The sequence below is a fragment of the Haliotis asinina genome, chromosome 15, assembly GCF_037392515.1.
Source record: "Haliotis asinina isolate JCU_RB_2024 chromosome 15, JCU_Hal_asi_v2, whole genome shotgun sequence".
NCBI classification, from domain to species: domain Eukaryota; kingdom Metazoa; phylum Mollusca; class Gastropoda; order Lepetellida; family Haliotidae; genus Haliotis; species Haliotis asinina.
In genome coordinates this window covers 44,104,401-44,126,076 of record NC_090294.1, presented here as the reverse complement: position 1 = coordinate 44,126,076, position 21,676 = coordinate 44,104,401, and the positions used below count along the sequence as shown (strand labels likewise).

Genomic DNA, 21,676 nt, shown 5'->3' with positions numbered 1-21,676 from the left:
TTTTTGTTAAACGAGTTAATGATTTGGTATCAAAGGAGCGATCGCTCGTTTGATACTAAATCTTTAACGAGTTTAACATAAATGATATTTCATGGAAGCGAGTTCAGTATTCTGTTTATTACTTGCCAACATAAATTGACAGAAACTGCTGCGAAATTCCCTACAGTGTGATCACTCTCAGCTTTCCGCGAGTCAAGCAAGGGCTAGTAAAATTGCGACATCGGCATTAGCATTGTGACATCACAACTTTGAACCATTTTGACGTCATATGTCAAGTGGTATTGCACTAGTGCAATATTGCCGTAAAAATATTACACTGCAGTATCTTCACCGGGCGAGTAATAAATATAGAATACTAAACAGTGTCCAATGGAATACCATATTTATGAAACAGTGAATGGTTTGGTATATAACCATGATAACAAGTGAAATTTGATACTGATGCCATTCACAAGCTGCATAAATATGGTATTACACAGGACAGTGTTAGTATTTTGTTTATTACACACCCAACATTAGCAAAATAATATCGAGCCAAGTTATTCTTTCCTAGGAATTCAAGGAGTGTGATGACTTTTAGTTTTCCGTATGTCAAACAAGGTCTGAAACTATTTTGACAGAGGTATTAGCACTAAGACGTCACACCTGTAAATCACTTTGATGTCATACGTACGGCATCACACAATTTTATTACATAAAGTGTAATAACTTTGTAAAACTATTAAACAGTGATGTCTTCAATACAGAATCTACACATGATTCCAATACTTGCTTGAACAAGAATTCATGGAGATGACTAATAATATTTTTTTTTTGGTTATCACATCACCCAGAAATAATCTAGTTTGGATCAGATAAACCAGTGATTGATATTAAGAGCAATAATGTTATGGGGTGATTACACACAAGTACACAGGAATCTGGTAGCGTGTGATAGTGTAGTCGTTACAGCATTGGCCCGCCATGTGGAAGACCATGGTTTGATTTCCCTCATGGGTACAATGTGTGAAGCTCATTTCTGATGACCCTTGATATAGCTGGAATATTCTTCAAAACGGAATAAAACCAAACTAACTCACTCACTCACTCACTCACTCACTCATCCACCCACCCACTGATTCTGAACGCTATATTCTTTGCCACCTCTTATGACGAGCATATGTTGCAGGGGACCTCACTTAGTTTCCATGGAGTATGTGGGGCCCTGGCCTCCAAAGATAGGACTTCTGTAGCTTACCTTCATGTGTCGTAAAGCCCAACTCAAACTCATGTGTGGGTTACCAAGCAGTATTTGAATTTGAATATAAAATTCTCAGCCTAACATTTTGTAGACCAACTAATACCACATTAGAGGCTTCGTGTCTGACCTTGGTTGTAGAATAGCATAAAACATGAATTTCAATCTTCTTTTTGTGCCAAACTTTCATCTTGATGTGCTTTTCAGTTGAATTACTTTACACACAGGATATATTGCAGCTGTTATCTCTAACTGGAATAAGTGAGTGAGTGAGTGAGTGAGTGAGTGAGTGAGTGTGGTTTTATTCCACTTTTAGCAATACTTTAGCAAAATCATGGTGAGGGATACCAGAAATGGGCTTTACACATTGTACATATGTTGGAATTGAACCAGGGCCTTCATCGTGTTGAGCCAATGTTTTAACCACTAGGCTACCCCACCAGTAAACCCCACTAACTGGAAGAAAAGCTTCCTAGAAATGGATTTTGCATTTTCACGTTTTGACAATCTGCTGTTTAAAATACACAAATAACCATTATCATGGGTTTTTTTTGTGAAAATAAAACAGAAATTAATAATCTGTTTCAGACTCAAATTGTCTCCATTTCACTACTGGGATATTTATATGAAAACACAAATTCAGGACTGGAATATGATACGGTCTTGTTTCATTAAACCCACAGCTGACTTTGTGTGTTGTTATCAAGCTGTTGATCGACCAGTGTTAGAGCTGAGCACTGCATTGTACAGTCTTAATTACTTATTATTGCTAGCGTTGGGTTTGTAGGTCAGCTTGCCACTAAGCCCTACACTTAGGTTGCTGGAAAAGAGATTTATCAATGACATTCAACTGCATGCTCATCGCATGTGAAAAAAATGTTTTCTTGAAAATTGGGATTTTTCTAAGAATGTTTTATTTCTACATTCAGGGTATTTTACCACAGTGTTCAGTTCAGTATTGTCAAATGAAATCACATGAGTGATGATATAGAGCTATAACACACAGTTATGACATACAGTCATACATCCAGGATTATTTCTGGTATTATAACATTGTCGGCATTATAAGAACGCAAACCAAATCTTAAGTCATGACAAACCCCAATAACAATGATATAATAACCAATTACCAAAAATGAAAAAACCCAAAACTTTGTAATTTGAGATCTTCCTTGTAATAAATAAAGTGTGAAAAGCCTCCAGGATTGACTATAATAAGCTAAACCATCGCTAAAAAGTCTCATGTAAGTATGTTATGATGGCTTGATTTGGGTCATCTTTTCTTTGATTTAGGGTGGGGTAGCCTTGCGGTTAAGGTGTTTACTCATCACACCAAAGTCCCAGGTTCGATTCACCACATAGGCACAATGTGTGAAGCCCATTTCTTCTGTCCCCTTACGTGATGTTTAATTGCTAAAGGTGGTATAAACCAAGCTCACTCACTCATGCTCTCACTGGTGGTGTGGAAATTGTTATATATCGGACACTCGGTTTGTCACTATATGAACTTCTAACTTCTTGTCTCAGTCAGCTGACAGGAGAAAGCCTGACACTTTAAGAATGGGTTGAGAGCCTTGATCAATTCATGATGTTTAAATCTATACTTACATTTTTTAAAACAAGTAAATTTATCAGTGGGAAAGGTCAGCTCATGAAATGATTATACTTATTTTAAAACTAAATTGTGTTGCCCAGACATAGTCATTGCCATTCTTTCTTTTGGATAAACATTTCCCAGATTAGATACTATTCATCATTAAAAATAATTCGTTTTGCAGGTCATGACCTTTGTTCTGCGTGGAACCCAATCTGTATTGGACGTATATATGGCGTCATCGGCAAGCTCAAGATACATCCAGGTAACTGCAGACATCGTACCATACTGGAACTGATTCGTGTACATTTTGTGTCATGTCATGTCATGTTTTCAGCTCCAGCTTTGTGATTAAGTAGATAGAGCAGAAAATCACTGGTTTTATCTCTGGTAGTTTCATTACCAAAAGTTGTTTAATGATGGTACTTGTTTCCTTTCCTGTTGTCTGGTAGTCTGGGACTTGGGGATAAAACATGGAACTGTCGACATGGGACTCAGTATGTTGTGTCTGAAGAGTCATCCATCTGCCAATAATGACATACTCAAGAGTCAAGATACAAGGAATGATCGATGTATGTTACATCTTACTTCACAAAATAAGAAAACAACAGACAATATTGAGCTAGTTAATGTCCTAATATGATTTTGGAATTTTGGATTGCGGATGTTATTAGAGATTTGCAAAATGTTTTAGTCGAGTTTTGAATCCTGTGAAACTTGAGAGACCAGTCTAAAATCTGTGAGTCTGAAGACAAGGTGTACAGTGGTGCTGGTCAATCAATAGTTGGTATTTACGGATCAGGGCTGTGTTTATGAATAGTTTCATAAGATAAATCATTTATTTGGTCATGTATTTTGGTGATATTACCTTCATGAAAGATGTCTCCTATTGAGAAAGACATGATGGGCTGAATTGAATGGTGTGGTGTTCCATATGCAGTTAATCCGATCTATTTGTGATTATTTGGACGTTGTGTTTCAAACAGACATAAACAAATTGTTTTCTTAATGTTCAGTAAAGAAATTTGAAATTTAGTACTGTCATACTACAGGAATTAGTCTACAACAACCTTTTTGCTTTTAAGGGTTGGACAGTGAGTGAGTTGTCTTTTTTGCCACTTTTAGCTGTATTCCAGGAATTGCTTGAGGGTGGGAGATGCAATAGAAATAAGTTTCACACATAATACTCAAGTGGAGATATTCAATGTGATGAGAAAATGCTTTAATATGTTAGTCATAGTGGTTTGGTCCAAATATTGGTTTCTCAGCAAGTCTGGAAATAACACATTGACCATTTCAGCATTGGTTTTGAAGAATATCCTGTAGTGTGACATGCACACACACACACACGCACACACACCTATCATCTATTACTGGGGTTGATCATGAGATATTCGATCCAGGTAATTCTATAGTCTTTTAAGACCAGCTGGTGAGTAAATTAGAACTTAAACATATCAGTGATCTATGGCCATTCTGCTGATTTTCAATAAACTGGTGACATTATTTGAACACAGTTTCTATTTTAGTTCAAATTATCACAACTGAAAATCCATCTGCAATTTGTCATCAAAATGCCTGAGCAGGATTGTCTTCAAACTTCCATGGCAACAATGTCTTCAACTTGCAGGAACTTCTTTAAAATCTCCTCTGCAGTAATTTGATATATGCAGGAATGTCTTCAATATCATTCAACATTGATTGAGTGAATATTGTTCTGTTATAAATCTTCTGCCTCAAGTCTTTTCGACTCATGTGTTTTTTGGGCAGCAATTTGCTCTGCAGAGTTACATACCCTAGTTTTGTCTGGATCTTGTTTGTGTCAGGTCAGGTATCCTTGTGACTTTTTGCTTGTAAGGCGTGGCATTTATAACCAACGTGGGTATTAAATTTGAAACCCATTTTTTATGGTTCCTGGCATTTGTTGTGGAAAGGAAGTGAAACCTTACTTTCATTTATAAAAGTACTGATTTTTGCAACATGAATCATTAAAGGTTTCCCCACCTTGTACTAACACGTGTGTTGATAAAACTGAACTATTGAGCGGTATTGGACCCAATTCGCTATGTGAGTTCTTTCTGGGTGACATGTAGTTCGGCCAGTTCGAATGCATCTTTATGTTTTCACCAAGATATTAGGTGCTGATTGTGTTTGACGATGGATCTGACCAAACTGATTGTTAACACTGATTGATGATGAAGTCCCATTTTTTTGCCCGACAACCATCACCCCTGACCCAAACGCTATTTTTTATTTTCTCCTTAACACTGGTGACTGAAGGAGCTGCTACAACACAGCAATCAAGGACAGTTCTTCTGGCTTTTGTGTGAGATCGTAAGCTTGATTTGGGCTTGGAGAAAGTCCAAATTTGAGGAATTGTACCTTACAAGGAAGTGAACTTTATCGAGTGTAGTGCTGTTCTTCTGGAATAAATGGATCAGATAAATGTGTGACTTTGCAGCCTCTGTTTCTTATCTACACCCTTCTTGATTTCTGTATTTTGATCTGTTGGTCTATGTGAAGTGAATGTGAGTGATGCGTCTGTGGACTTTCCAATGTATTACATCCTCATTGAGATGTTGGGCTTATGGGCCTGACCTTGTCAGATCTGCTTTTCTTTCTGACCAAACCAGGGCACATTATGTGTCTACGATGTGTATAGAAGATTAACATTTCCTTCTGACAACCCAGGGCACATTACGTGTCCTTGTTGAGACTGTTCTTGTCAGATTTGCTTGTAACAACTTAGGACACATGATGTGTCCTGGATGAGACTTTCTTGCCATTCTGGTTGAAACATACCAGGACACATCATGCATCTGGAATGAAACTTTTCTAGTCTGATCTGCTTGTAACGTCTTTGTACACATGATGTGTCCTGAATGAGGCTGTTCTTGACAATCTTGTTGTAACAACCAAGGACACACGATGTGTCTGGGATGAAACTGTTTGTGTCATTCTTGTTGTAACAACCCAAGACACATTATGTGTCTGGGATGAGACTGTTTTCGTCAGATCTGCTTGCCCTCGTAACATACCAAGGGATGAGATTGGTCCCGGCTCAGTAATGAAGCCATTCTGGTCCCTCACTGCCAGACACCATATTATTCAGTGTCCTGAAACCAGGTTTTAGTTTCCTCCATGGCCCAAGAAGATGTGCATAGTTTTTTATTGTGTGTTTCTTACAGCACTTGGATTCATTCATTTCTTATCTTTTACAGGAAAGATTATTCACAGCTCCCACAGGAAGATGTGAGCTGATTCTCTTTGTTATGGAGGGGCTGATACACACTGCTTATGAGAACGTCTCCTAGCATGTAGAATTTGTATGGAAAGTAGTCTTGAATAATCCAGGGACTGCAATACGCAAAATATGTGTGGCATTATTTGTGGAATATTTGTGCGAGACGTGCTAGAAATCGATCATGAGATTTTCTTGCAAGTTTTGAGGATAAGTTAGAGATTGTTATTTGGTGTTATATGTTTGTACCCTGCAAGTCCAGTTGAAATTGTTTTTGGGTGCCTCTTGCATGGTTGTCATATGAAGAAGCTTCCAGTGTTTCTATATGACATATAACTGAAACCAAAAGAAAACGTATATGCAGTTTGTGATTCTGGTTTGTTATGGTTAGAACATTGCTAAAAGCAGCTGGAAACCTCAGATGAAGTGTAAATGTACAGTTCCTCAAATTTGGACTTTCTCCAATCCCAAAACAAGCTTACGATCTCACACAAAAGCCAGATTCTTGGCTTCAGTTTGAGGCACACATTCATGTAGAATCTTTTATTTAGTGTTTGGAAAGTCAATAAGAAAATTTAGACAGAAGGAATATAAGACCTGACACAAGATTATTCATCAGGAGCTGATCTTTCAAATCCCTTATGTCACATTAATATGACAGATTTATTAACATGTTGACGTTTAAGCAAGCTCGTCAGTTTGCTTTCGTGGTTAACACAGACATTGTTACTTTGCTTGGCGTCATCTTGTGCATTGTTTTAATCAGCCATGCTATTCCAGTGTGTACGTGCATGTACCTGGATGGATGTATGGGTTTGTGGGTGGGTGGATGGATGGGTTTGTGGGTGGATGGATGGGTTTGTGGGCAGATTATGGGTGGTAATTGGATGATGGGTGTGTGGGTGGATGGATGGGTTTGTGGGCAGATTATGGGTGGTAATTGGATGATGGGTTTGTGGGTGGATAGATGGGCTTGTGGGAGATGATGGGTGGTAATTGGATGATGGGTGTGTGGGTAGATAGATGGACTTGTGGGCAGATGGATGATGGGTGAATGAGCTTGTGGACAGGTAGGTAAATGGATGGATTTGTGGGCAGGTGGATGGATAGATGATAGATGGGTGGGTTGTATGTATAAATGGATGGATGATGCATTTGAGGATGGATAGATTGATGGATGTCAGGTTTGTGGGTAGGGGGATGGTTTCTGGATGGATCAATGGTTAGATAGATATATTGACTTACGTATGTGGTGAATTGTACCATATCACTTCATGAATTCAGTTGGTTATTCGCAGTCACTAAACTTGAAAGTCATGATTTTGTTGTTTTACCTGAATGTAGATGTTAATCATTTAAATGGGATAATGCAAAATGGAATACATCAAAATCAGGCAAGATAATAGTCAATACTTATATTTAACAGTACTTTATTTAACAGTAGTGTGGCCATTGGCCTCTTTCCCCATTCATTAACATGGCCAGTATGGCCCAAACATATCAAAGAATATATTTTGTTATTTGTTTTACTAATATACTGAATAATACATAAGCTGCAGACTTGTTATTGTAGTCGTTTGCCTGATAGTGTCATTTACAGAGTATTGATTCTCATCAGTATATTTTACATAAGGATATATCTACAATTGTAAACAAAGTTTGAGATAGCAACAGTGTGATGGGATATTACTGCATTTAAGTTCCAGTATGATGAGATTTGTCAGTATGATGTTGTATTATAATGTCGTGATTAGGAGGGGAAACGGTAAGCTTTTATCACAGTATGGTACGTATTGTGGTACAGGCCTTTGGTTTGGTCTGTTTCTTTTTGCTATGAGAACTTCTCTGACAATAGCAGCTGTATGGCAAAAAAATCACTTTGACAAAATGATTCAATTTCTAGACATTTTAGAAAAGGTTTAAAATGCTAAATAAATTAACAGTACGAAAACTAAAAACATCAGATTTTTAGATTGCATTACAGTATACCAAATGGAAGGCAAAATACCATGGATCTATTAATACTGCTGTATGTTTTGTCCTGAGATGTGATGTGTTATGGTATGACGTTTCATTCCAGAGTGGTGTACCGTAACTGCAGCATGTGATGTTAAAGTATTATATAACGCCTAATCCATGATGTTTAAGCTCAGTAAAAGTCAGCTGTCTACTATTGTCCTCAAACACTATACAAATTGAGTACCTCAGCAAACCATGATAATAGCATTATTACTGGATCCGTAGCAAGCCCCAACAATGCATAGAGGAGATTATCCGATATGGCCATGATAGGACAATTACAGAATCGGTGAGAGTGGTGACGGTTTGTGGCTTGCTCATCGGACACAACCCAGATATGATCTCAAAACACTTGTAATCTTTCATTTAGTTCTGTGAAGAGATCCAATCAGTTTTTCTACCTGGTGAATGGATTGCCAGCCCTTTCATGGCCCAAAGCTTCAAGCTGCTGTCTCTTCCCAAAAGAGCAATAAAAACTTATTGATCTGATGGTGGACGTATTCCTAGGTTCCTGCCAGGAGACCACAGATTGCCGTGGCATGCAGTCATCAAAGCGCCATGCACTTTGGAGAATAAATTGAGTAATAGTCAGTCATTGTTGGCGATGTAAGTCCAAAGTGAACACTTTTCCATGATATTTCAGACTTGCTGAAAGGCCTATGTGTGTTTGGGATGCTAACTCTTGTTTGACCTTTCTTTGTTGCCACTTGGCAGTGTTTGTTCTTCTTATTTGTGTGGGCTGACCTTTGAATGATGATGGGATTAGGCTACACGTCTTTGGACATTGTTGGGTCTGATTTTTTGCATCTTTTCATCTGCCTATTTTTTTATACAATATTGGAAGTTTTACATTGTTTGAAGTGACTGAAGGTTGTCTTTGAGGAGTGTTGAGGGTAATTCTGATCAATCATATGTGACAAGGTCTTTGTGCTTTGAATTTTGACAGTTTTCTTTTTACAGTTAAGTTTTTAGCTGACATAAGTCTGTTAGCTCTGAAACTTAAGACAGATTGTCTTCGCAAACTTTATTGGTCCATTTTTATAATGATCATTGACAATAGCAGCAGCCAACATAAACACCATTTCAAACAATTTGAATTCTACATCAGCAGTTATGTGTTTTGTGTGGGTTATAGAGACAATCCTGTCTGTATTGTGATAAAGGCAGTAGAGTGGTTAAAGTGCCCGCTTGTCATGCTAAAGACAAGATCTCATTTTCCCATGAGTACAATGTGTGAAGCCCATTTCTGGTGTTCCCAGCTGTCGTGATATTACTGGAATATTGCTAAAAGTTGTGTAAAACTATACTCACTCACTCACTCACTGTATCGTGATACATAGTTTAATATGAAATCATCGTCAGTATTATAAGTCACTACAAAAAAATAATATGTAGAAGTAATGTGCAGAAGCAGACTTGAAGTTTTCATAAATAAAATATAAGAAGTACTTATGTTTATAAAACTGAAAAAATCATTTTTGTTGAAGATCAATCATTTAAACTGTTTACAACGGCTATCCTTTCTATTGATTAAGGCATGGAACACTTAGAAGCATCCATCTTGCATCAACCTCTTATCTAACCTGTCCACTTTTCTTCTCACTCATCTTGTGTGTATTTCTTCTGTTTTGTATCCACTACACTTTCTTATTTCATGCATGGTATTCAGGGGTTCAAAAAATGGCTTTTAAATATTTTTTAACATCTGCTATTGTAAGTAAAATTGTCTGTGATGGATGTTACGCTTCTTATATCATTGCATGACTATTTTTCTCATCTTTGTCATGATTTATGGCCTCAGTCCTTTCACTGTGAGCGAGTGTGTCAGTGAGTGAGTGAGTGAGTGAGTGAGTGAGTGAGTGAGAAATGGCCTTTACACTTTGTACCCATGAATCAAACCTGGGTTTTGTCATGACGAAGGAAACCTTTAACCACGAGTCTAACCAACTGCCCTCAATTTTCAAAGCAAGTGAGTCAGTCAGTAAGGTTTTATGAGACTTTTAGCAATCGCCTTACTAAGCTGTATTTGAATGTTGATAGCAACTCGTTTGTTGTGTCCTCCTGCTCATGCATGGTGTAAGGAACATCACCACACTGTATACATTACACCAGCAACATCACGTCAATCAAACCAGGGTTTTTGTTGTGACAAAGAAATGTAGACTACCCAACTGCTCACAATTTCATTGTAAGTGAATGAGTCAACAAAGTTTTATGCTACTTTTGCCAATATCTCAGCAACATAACATCAGGATGCCTGAAATAAGGGTTTGATACATTGTACCCATTTTGGGAATCAAACCTGATAAATAAATACTTTAACCACTAGGCTGTCCTATCACTGACCACCCTCACTGAGTGAGTGAGTGAGTGAGTGAGTGAGTGAGTGAGTGAGTGAGTGAGTGAGTGAGTGAGTGAGTGAGTGAGTGAGTGAGTGAGTGAGTGTAGGCTTGCTGCTGTAAGCAATACTCCTGCAAAATCACAGTAAGGGAAAACAGACATGAACTTCACACGTATGTGTATAATCAACCAGGGCATGATTAGCAAACACTGCTCTATCACCCAACTGCACTGGGAATTGAGCATCTTTGTCATTCAGAGGTAGAGCAGGTTGCATGTTATGAACGTTGATTTTTTTAGCCTGATTATCAAAAACTACAAATCTGATTTGGTGTAGTATGACCTGTAGTGATATGATATTTTATTATTCACATAAAAGCATCCTTTTCAGACTTGGATGTCCATTGTGTTTGCTTGTGCCACAAACTCACACTTTCTATATTTACTTGTGCGGTATGTAATTAAACTATGCTCGCCTCACTTCAGATCTTTACCAGCATTGAATCAAGTTTGTGCAGTGAGAGCCTTTGAAATTTCCCTTGTGGATATTTCCTAAGAACTGTATATAGCCAAGTTCCAAAAACGAGTGTATTTAGTCAATAGACCTCCCAGTGCTATTCTTTGGTCTGGCATTGAAGTAAGGAGTTTAAGGAATATATCAATCTCAATCAGATTTTGTTATCTTGGGTAAAAATCTTTCAGTTTTGAATGTCAAGATCTCAGCTCATGATGTTATTTAAGGTCTGTCTGAATCTGGGTGAAATCTTGTTAGAAATATATTGTTTATGCCAGTGGATGTTGTTTTTTGTTTCAAGGATGTGGTAGACATTATGGCCTTTGAAAACACTGAGGACTCATAGGTGACATCAGTTCCTAGCTTGATATTGTTTTCACCCAAGTTATTGCTAGGAAAAAGTGTCAGTTAATCAAGATGTTATGGAAACTCAGTCTATTCAAGGGAATGCAAGACTTTCTGCAGAATAAGTGGATACAGGAGTTTATTTCAGACTGAGATAAAACAAGAGTGTATTCAGACTAGGTTAATGCAAGGGTTTATTAAGCACATATCGCTCAGGGGTTAAAACTCAATCCATACAATTGTTTTTCCAAACTTTGTGTAAGGAGTAACAGCAAATTGTAAGAATACACTATCATAAAGTGTTGAAGGAATTAGAATACATCATGATCAGTTGATGAAGGAGTAAGAGTATTGTCCAAAATGTTGTTTTCCTCGTGATAAAAAAGTTGACATCCACAGATTATCACCTTTTATATTTTGCTTGGATTGGGTATTCATAGGGATCTGTTATATTCATGGAGATCTGTTATATTCATGGACATCCGTTATATTCATAGGGATCCGTTATATTAAAGGAGATCGGTTATATTCATGGAGATTTGTTATATTGTAAGGATCTGTTATATTCATGGAGATCTGTTATATTCATGGAGATCTGTTATATTCATGGAGATCTGTTATATTCATGGAGGTATTCATAGGGATCCGTTATATTCATGGATGTGTGATGAGTGTAGCAGTAAACATGCAAAACAATCCAAACTGATGAAGTCAACTTCTGTATTATGAAGAACACGATATTTCTGAGAATATTTTTAATTCTTCATCAGGCTCGGAAAGCCTGTGTACTGGAAAACACTAAAAATGATCTTAACTCAAGTTGCTTTTAGTAAAAGGGCAACATCCTCCTGAAAATGCCCATTGTTTGTTACTTACTGGCTAAGGTGGAGATTCAGAAAATATAATTTTCTAAAAACAAATAATTCTGTCTAAATTGAAAGGAGTCCCCATTGAGAGAGTGAGTGAATTTAGTTTTACGTCACACCCACAATGTTACAGCTATACGGTGGTGGTTGGTAAATAATTGAGTTTGGACCAGACAACCAAGTGATCAATAGCATGAACATCGATCTATGCAGTTGGGGTATGATGACACGTGTCAACTGAGGGAGTGAGCCTGATCACCGGATCCTGTTAGTCACCTCTTATGTCAAACATGGATTTTTGAAGATCAGTTCTAACTGTGATCTTCACACGTTTTCGCATGTCTGAGAGGACTTGGTGGACGGGTAATAGAGTGGCTCAGGGACCGAGAGACAGATTGGGTTATCTAGTGTATTACATTTCCATTCCATTGTGATATTGAATTCAATGAGAAGGTTTGGGTTTAATGGCACTTTGTACAGCACCAGTAACAACACCAACAAATTCAGTGTCAGAGATAGAGAAGATACCAGGAGAGGATGCAAGAAACTTGAATGGGAACCACAGTAGGAATGATTTTGACTTGTGAGTGTTGTCATCAGAGCCGATCAATAGAGAAATGTGCTCTATTATGAAGGTGCTGTAGGTACCAGACACTTCCTGATGTGTGGAGAATTAGCAAAACGATGGAAGACACACAAGCAGATTGGTTGAACCAATATTACCCTCGTGAGACGTGGCTGGCATGAACGGTGTTGCCACATTCCAATCAGGGAGCTCAGCTTTTGTGAATGGAAGGATATGATTAACTTTCATCAGATCGCCACTGGGTCAGGCACACCTAGAAAATGTGTTAATGAAAAACGGATGTGATCCATACTTCAAAGACGATATTTTTGTGTGGAAACTTTAAATTCTCCAAATACTTCAGAAAGATGCAGAAATATTTAAATGATGTTCTGATAATTATGGCTTCTGAATTAGAATTATATTGAGATGGATCAATTAGGAGGTAAACTTCATGTGTTGGCCAATTTCCGGGTGTTATTGAGTATTTGAAGCATGGGAATACATTTGGAACTGACGGTATCACATGGATAGTGATGTGATATATCTTTTATAGTTGTATCACATGGATAGTGATGTGATGTATCTTTTATAGGTGTATCACTTGGATAGTGATGTGATGTATCTTTCATAGGAGTATCCCATGGATAGTGATGTGATGTATCTTATATAGGAGTATCACATGGATAGTGATGTGATGTATCTTTTATAGGAGTATCACATGGATAGTGATGTGATGTATTTTTTAAGGTGTATTACATGGATAGTGATGTATCTTTCATTGGTGTATCCCATGGATAGTGATGTGATGTATCTTTTATAGGAGTATCCCATGGATAGTGATGTGATGTATCTTTTATAGGAGTATCCCATGGATAGTGATGTGATGTATCTTTTATAGGTGTATTATGTGATGTATCTTTTATAGGAGTATCACATGGATAGTGATGTGATGTATCTTTTACGGTGTATTACATGGATAGTGATGTGATGTATCTTTTATAGGAGTATCCCATGGATAGTGATGTGATGTATCTTTTACGGTGTATTACATGGATAGTGATGTATATTTCATTGGTGTATCACATGGATAGTGATATGATGTATCAGTGTCTATTCTAGAGCTGAAAATCTAAGGGTGATTTCTCGCCTCCTTACGAAAAAAGGAAGGGGGATTTGGAAAATGTACAGGGGGAATACCTGTATTACTGTCTTTCAAAATAGTGTGGATGTACAAAAGTTATTGCAGCCACCACCGGTGAAACTATTGCTCATTTGAAACTATTGGCTACAATAGTCACATATCATAGCACCAAGCTCATTTTGAGAGAGCCTTGGCATTCTTGCAACCATTTTTTTCTGAAAAACACTCGAATTGGATTTTTTTAGAGTTGGAGGGAAATGGGGTCAGTCTCTGGGTTTCGCTCGCCTTTCGATTCACACATCTCCTTAACAGACGTATCGGTCTGGGGAGACATGGTGGACACTGTTGCTTTCTCAGTGGTATTTTGTGCAAAAAAGTCAGTTATTTTCATTCTTTTGCATGGCATTATTCACACCAAATTACCACAAACCGTTGTAAATAAGAATTTTGTATTCATTTGTTGTCTGCAACTTCAAGTGATAATTTTGTCTGATTTCGAAAATGAAGCTAAAATGAACTGATGTTCTAAAAAAGATCGACAAAGCTGTGTTTTGCAAGTGCTATGAACTCTGCTTAGAGTTCATAGTCCAACGTTGTCACTTAATTAATTAATCAATCATAACTTCATCGAAATATGTTATTTTTTTTCATACTGATATGAATTGAATTTCGTTTCCCCAGTGCTGACAGTGGTTTTAACCTGGGGAGGTTACTCTGTTATGTTTACATGTTGTCACTCGAACTTGACTATGTGGCCGACTCCGATTTAAAAAGTCAATATAAAGCTTTTTCCGTATATTGTTTTGAAAGGTAGTTAGGGAGGAAATTACTATGAGCGATAGTTTGCGCTCTTTTGTTTTTATGAGGCCCGATTTCATCATTATTAGCGCGAATCGTGCAATCGCACGTCCTAGAATAGACACTGATGTATCTTATATAGGAGCATCACATGGATAGTGATGATATGTATCTTTTATAGGAGCATCACATGGATAAGTGATGATATGTATCTTTTATAGGTGTATCACATGGATAGTGATGATATGTATCTTTATAGGTGTATCACATGGATAGTGATGTGATGTATCTTTTATAGGAGTATTCCATGGATAGTGATGTGATGTATCTTTATAGGTGTGTAACATGGATAGTGATGTGATGTATCTTTTATAGGTGTATCACTTGGATAGTGATGTGATGTATCTTTTATAGGTGTATCACATGGATAGTGATGTGATGTATCTTTATAGGTGTATCACATGGATAGTGATGTGGTGTATAACATGAATGGCTTCAGCAAGGACTATGTTAAATTGCCCAGACAGACATCTTGGTAATGGAGGATGGCCAGGAAACTGAACTTCCCTCATCATGGTGTTTAATGCATATCTCTTTCATTACAGCAGTTATAAAAAGTGGAGATTTCTCTTTTTTTTTGATTCTTTATTTGTGAGATTTTTTGCTATCAAAGTTATTCTCTCTGCATTTGCCCTATAAGTAGTGTTGAGTCAGATTTTGTACATCAGTCAGATCAGATCCGTATATGGTCACTGAGCAGAGTGTCATTCATGGTTTAAGTGTTTTCAAATAGTGTTTCAAAGTAACAGGATGTAACAGGACATCGGGTCCTGTAAGTTTCTGATGTCTAGCTAACCAAATGACCCACAGAAAAAAAAATTAAACACATGTTTAAGACTTAAAGTTCTTATAATTGGCATTGAAGTTCTTAACAAATGTAAAATTTATAAACAGCGAACGAATGTGACACATCACATATAACAACTTCAGTCAGTCATTGTGAAATATAGTCGGACACTGTGGCTAGGGAGTTGTAGATATAGAGAATCTCACCCAAGGATATATATAGGTGTATAACATGGATGTCTACTGATATGAAAGGTATCAATGTGATTTGCTAAAGTAACAAATATCCGAGGCTTGACGAGGATGTTTTTACCTTTATCAACGATTTCTCTATTAAGAGATTCTATTTATCATCCAAAATCATTCTTCATTAGTTTGAACACAGCGGTGGCATTAGATTTGCAGTTCAGTGATATCATAGCTTTGTGACGTCATCAAGTTCATGACATCATAGCATGTCAACAAATCCAACAAATCCAATGGATTTATCATCCTAAACTGTGTTCCACAAGAGACATCCCTTGTGTGAGATCAGATGATATCTCCTATGAGATATCGCTTTCGCAGTAGATTTTGTACAATGCCTGGACAAGATTGATTTCAGTACCTTTGCAATTTGACGCACTTATTGTGTACTGATGAAAAATGTTTGTTTGAAAATGAATGATTCTTTCTGGTCTGTCCGTTCAATTATGTGAAACTGGTATGTGAAATTAAATCTTCACCCTTGATTAGTGTCATATTATCTTTCTCAGGATCCATCATAATTGGAAGTATTTAGTTGACAACTAATTTCATTGTCGTACCATAACTTTGATCCTTGACACTACTATTTGCAACACTTTGGGGTGGGAATCCAGTGTCATAGAAGAGACATAGATAAGAGTTCTATAGCACCCTATGAGGTCGGTGGGGTAGCCTAGTGGCTACACCATTCACTCGTCATGCCAAATATCCGGGTTCCATTCCCCTACATGGGTACAATGTGTGAAGCCCATTTCTGGCGTCCCCCTAGTTAATATTGCTGGAATATTACTAAAAGCGGCTTAAAACCAGACTCACTCACTATAGCACCCTGTGTTTGCATTTAGAGCTGGCTTGGATTTGTTACATGTGAACTAGCAGCTAGTATTTGTCAAATAATACCCAAGAGGCATTTGGACTGCTTGCAGTATCAACCATTAGTTGCCCTAACACACTTTGATAAAGCATGCTTAAAGTGTAATGCGTCATCCACTCAATAATGGAAGCAAAGTTTTGAAACTTTATCCCAGCCTTAGTTTCTCAAAACATAAATTAGTTTTGCATTTTATTACTTGATCTATTGATTTGCCAACTATAAATTTCAATAGTGTATATGAATATGAAATATTCATTTTCCAAGCCAGATAAATCTGCCAATGTGCAAAATTTGCCATTTATTTGGGGTTTTTTTTATTTACCTCTTATATATTTTTAAGAGTAAAAAAAAAAATGATTTCCCCTCTCAAAAATGAATTTCTAATGTTTTTATTGGCCAAAAATGTAAACTTACTTGAAATTATTTTTAGACTGTTTTTTTTTGTACCCAAATACACTTCATAAATTGCCGGAAGTAAAACACTTTTAGTATTTGAAAGAAATATTACTTGGAATGGTGATTATCTGTAAAACAATAAATAGATTTTGACTGGCCTAAAGCTGGAATATGGTGTTGGAGAGTGGTGTTATACATCACACAGACATACAAATATTTGTAAAACCATCGCAGATTGTTACATTGCCTGACAAGTATTACATGCTCAACAACTACCATCAAGAGACATACGGTAGCCATGATGGATATTCTTCACTCCTGTGTCAGAACTCCAGATACTGATGTTTGGCAATTACTCACGTACATGCTTTAAAAAAATGTACTTTCATTTGAATTCACCAAAAATCCAATCTAAAATCCAAATGAGAAAATGGGAAAAACGTTTTTCAAATTAAGCCATTAATTCTACACAAGAAATGATTTGGTCCACTTTTTATTCCAGTTCTATTAAAGTCAACTAACATTTCATGAAAAAATGCGTGTTGAAATAATTTTAAAAAGGCTTTGAATTGGGGATGGAAGACATTGCCAACAAAATGGACTTTTTATGAAGATGAATTATTCCTCTGAAATGTACAACTTCATCTTCTTCCTTTTCTGAAATGAACATCTTCTAAAATTTAGTTCTTTTCAATGAACTATTTCTTGTATTGACTTCTCCTGCAATGGGCAACTTATTCATCTTCAAACTAGACTACCTGTTCTGCAATGGACTCTTCCTCTTCTGAAATGGACTGTTCCTCTTCTGAAATGGACTTATTATTAATTCCTCTTCAGAAATAGACTATTACTTTTGAAACTTACAACTTCTTCTTCTTCTTCTTCTTCTTCTTCTTCTTCTTCTTCAATGGACTACTTTCTCTTCTAATATGGATTACTCCCTCAGTGGACTTCTTCAGTGAACTACTTTTTGCATGGTCTTCCTCAGAAATTTGCTTCTTCTTCTACAATGGGCAACTACTTCCTCTTCGGGATTATAACAATATTGATGAAGTCAGCATTAAGTAACAGCTTTTGCTTGTTGTGACTAGGAATGGTTTACACACATACATATATGCATACATATTGCAAGCCTATGTTTAGTGCACTCTGGTGCACAGCTGGAGCGTCAGTTGCAATGTTAGATATGTCAATTACCATTGATTAGTGCTTACATGACAACTGCACAAGAGCCCCTACACTGTCAGACCGGTACATTGCAGCGAGTGGTTGTAAATAGCAGGACAGACATAGGTGACAAATAGCCATCGTACTTATCGGCATCTGTGCGTTAGCAAAACAGACACTGGTGGTATGCTTCTGGAACGGCATGGCCAGCTTTGATCCTCAGGGACTCGAATGTTGGGCATCTCACTTGACCTATTTTTGTGATTAACTGTAAAGGCAACTACCAGTAATAGACAGAATCCAAAATAGACCTAATTTTGATATTGCTGTTCTTACCTTTTTTTGAAAAAAGACACTCTCAATAATTCCATCACTCTGACAGATCACCAGTCACCAACTCACATACTGAGATGCTCAAACACTCTCAACAACTCTGTCGCTCTGACAGTCAGTCACCAACTCACTCTCACCTTCTGAGAGGCTCAGATGCTTGCACAGACGTTCATTCATCCACTGAGACACTGAGACTCACACTCAGCCACAGAACACTCAGTCACTGTTTATTTAGCTCCTCACTCAAACCCTCATTCACCCTCTCAGATGCTCACTGAGACACTCAGACCCTCACTCACCCTCTCAGATGCTCACTCAGACACTCAGACCCTCACTCACCCTGTCAGATGCTCACTCAGACATTCCCGATGCTGAAACAGCCGTCAAACCCACTCTCCCAAGAACATTATTTTCTGTAATCGTCTGGGAATGATATTGACAATCACTTGCTCTATTGTAAACAACATGATTTATGCTCCAAAGCCTATTCTGTAATAAACACATTTTCAAAGAAACATGCAAGGAAAGGAAGTAATAAACAAAGATAATTGGACGGCCATATTGACAACCATATTAGCAAGTCATCTGATTGATTTGTCAGCTCTTCATCGGTCAAGATATTGCAAATACATAGGTCACTTTGACCTACTTTGACCTGCATTTGGGCTCAGTTACATTCCTCATTCATCATGGAAGATTGCATGCGCAGCTTATGAGCTTCACTGATAGTAGATTATCTCCCCCTGAATGACTGAAGATGTAAGTCCTATGTCTTGGCAGGTAACTTACAGCATTGATTTTAGCTTCAGGGTAATCACAAAGATTAATGCCCTGCAATAATCTTGTAGTTAATGGTGTTAAGGTCAGGCCAGGTCATAATATGTGAAAGCTGGCATTATTGAACAAAGCGTTAATGGAAATGTCTTGGAAAGGCTTCATCATGGGGAGATAACCTTAACAAGGGGAGACAACTCACTTAACCTGGTGAAGAGAATGTTATTGATTCCAGATAGTTTTTATGGTCTAATGCACTGCATTTTTCTATTAGTGCCAGGGTCATACTTTTATCCTAGGTCATTGTATGTATTGACTGACCTCAGTGTGAGTTCTTAAAATGTGGCCTCCTGAAAGGGCACGTAAGCCCAAAACATTCTATGCAAATTTAGTACGACCAAACTTTTAACCTTAGTAGATTTGTTGTTTTTAATAATGGCTAAATTTCAGTATAATCGCCAATGGCTGGGGGGATGGTGTAAATCCATCTGGGGTCCATGCAGGTAGCTAAGGTACTGTAAGTCCCCATGGTCCCTAGTATGGTGATCTACCTTCAGTTGTTGGTGATCTACAGCCCATATTTTATATTGTATTGTCCAAATAGTGGTATTTGTTTATACTCTCCACACTAGTTTTAATTGTAACTGTGATATTCTAGTTGTTTTACTGTCCTTTGACGACAGGTATTTATAATGTATACATATTTCATTTCAGTATCAAAATGTTCTCGTCACGATATGGCTGAAATATTGCCGATGTGACATTAAATATTAACTTACTCACTCACTCACTTAAAATATGGATCTATTAAAAGTATTTCAGTTTGTGATTGTGTTCTTTTTTATGTGATTTATTAGCAAGTAAAGCCTGAAAACACTTTTTTATCAAATATGTTGTGTAGATCTAACTTCTGGGCCAAGAGAGGTACAGGGAATTATTTTGCAAGTGTACACTTGTTACCAGTGAAAAGGAAGTAGATATCAGATATTGACTGGAATGTAAGATGTTCAGAATGTATCAAATGTTGAAGGCGGCATCACTGGCAGTAGCAGGTATTGAAAAGAATGGCAGATGTTGGGTGTGGGATATTCATTGAATTATTCAGATAATAATGAGATATCAGATGATATAATCAATATCAGATGTTAAAAGGGATTCTTCAATGTTGATATGAGATGTTTATGAGAGTGAGTGAGTGAGTTGGGTTTTATACCACTTGTATCAATTCCAGCAATATCACAGTTGAGGACATCAGAAATTGGTCTCACATATTGTACCCATATGGGGAATCGAACCCGGGTCTTCGCTGCTTTAGTCACGAAGCTACCCCACCGCCCTATTCATGAGATATCAGATGATATTGATTATATCAGATGTGAAACAAAGATATCAGATGTTAATAAGGATAGCAGATGTTGGATACAAGATATTCATTAAAATATTGACATGCTGTTGATGAGATATCAGATGATAAAATCAATATCAGGTGTTAAACAAGGATATTAGATGTGCAAGATATCAGATGTTGAAAGGGATAGCAGATGTTGGATACAAGGTATTGAAGATAATATTGGATATGAATTTAAGGCTGACTGATAGGGACGGACTTCGTATTCCACACCCATGGTGAAGTTGTCCCAGAGGAAGGAAGCACTATTAATCGTATCTCCTGCTGATCCTGCTCATTATGAACAGCACAGCCCCTTGAATATAAGTAGCTTCTGCAAGCCAACACTCACCCAGTGAGCTGTCCACGACAGGGAAACATCCACTCCAATAGTAGAGAGGCACTGTGCTCAATGATTTGTGCCCATTTCCTAAAGGACTCAATATTCTACTTGCTTGCATGTGTTAGTATGTTTACTGACTGTATATTGGACTTTACTGGGATGGCTGAGACAGTGGTGTGTTTGAAGGAAGGGATTAAACATGACAGGACTATCATTTTGTGAACTTTCAACATTCCTTTAAAACAATTGAGTGTCTTTGTTCCAGCCTGACTAACATATATCCTCTGTAAGATCCCTGGCCTTGTTCAACAGGGCAAGTGATTTTAAGAAAGTAACATGTCCTGACTAATTTTCCACTTGCCCTGATCTTATGACATAATTATGTTGATGTAATTGTGAAAAAATCGATCAACATTGATGATACGATGTGCTGTTGAGATTGACATCCAGTGATGGAGGAGGAAAATACCAGCGCCTTGAGCATGCACTAGTGCGTGGATATGTGCGCTATATAGATATCCTATATCCTGTAACCCATTCTATTTGATGTTAATGTTTATTAATTATTTATCGATTTAAGAAAGGTAAATAAGATAAATAACAAAGGAAGATAATCCTGCTTTATTATCATTGCAAAATGTAATGGC

General features: G+C 37.3%; 1 protein-coding gene across 2 annotated transcripts in view; it reads left to right on the top strand.

The window, feature by feature from the left end:
* Nucleotides 1-21,676, top strand: part of LOC137265586 (phosphatidylinositide phosphatase SAC2-like) — a 345,091-nt gene that overhangs the window by 21,344 nt on the left and 302,071 nt on the right. For both annotated transcript variants that reach the window (XM_067801010.1, XM_067801009.1), the window contains exon 2: nt 3,016-3,096. In XM_067801010.1, coding sequence (XP_067657111.1) covers nt 3,016-3,096 — 81 coding nt within the window. The remainder of the gene's footprint in view (nt 1-3,015; nt 3,097-21,676) is intronic.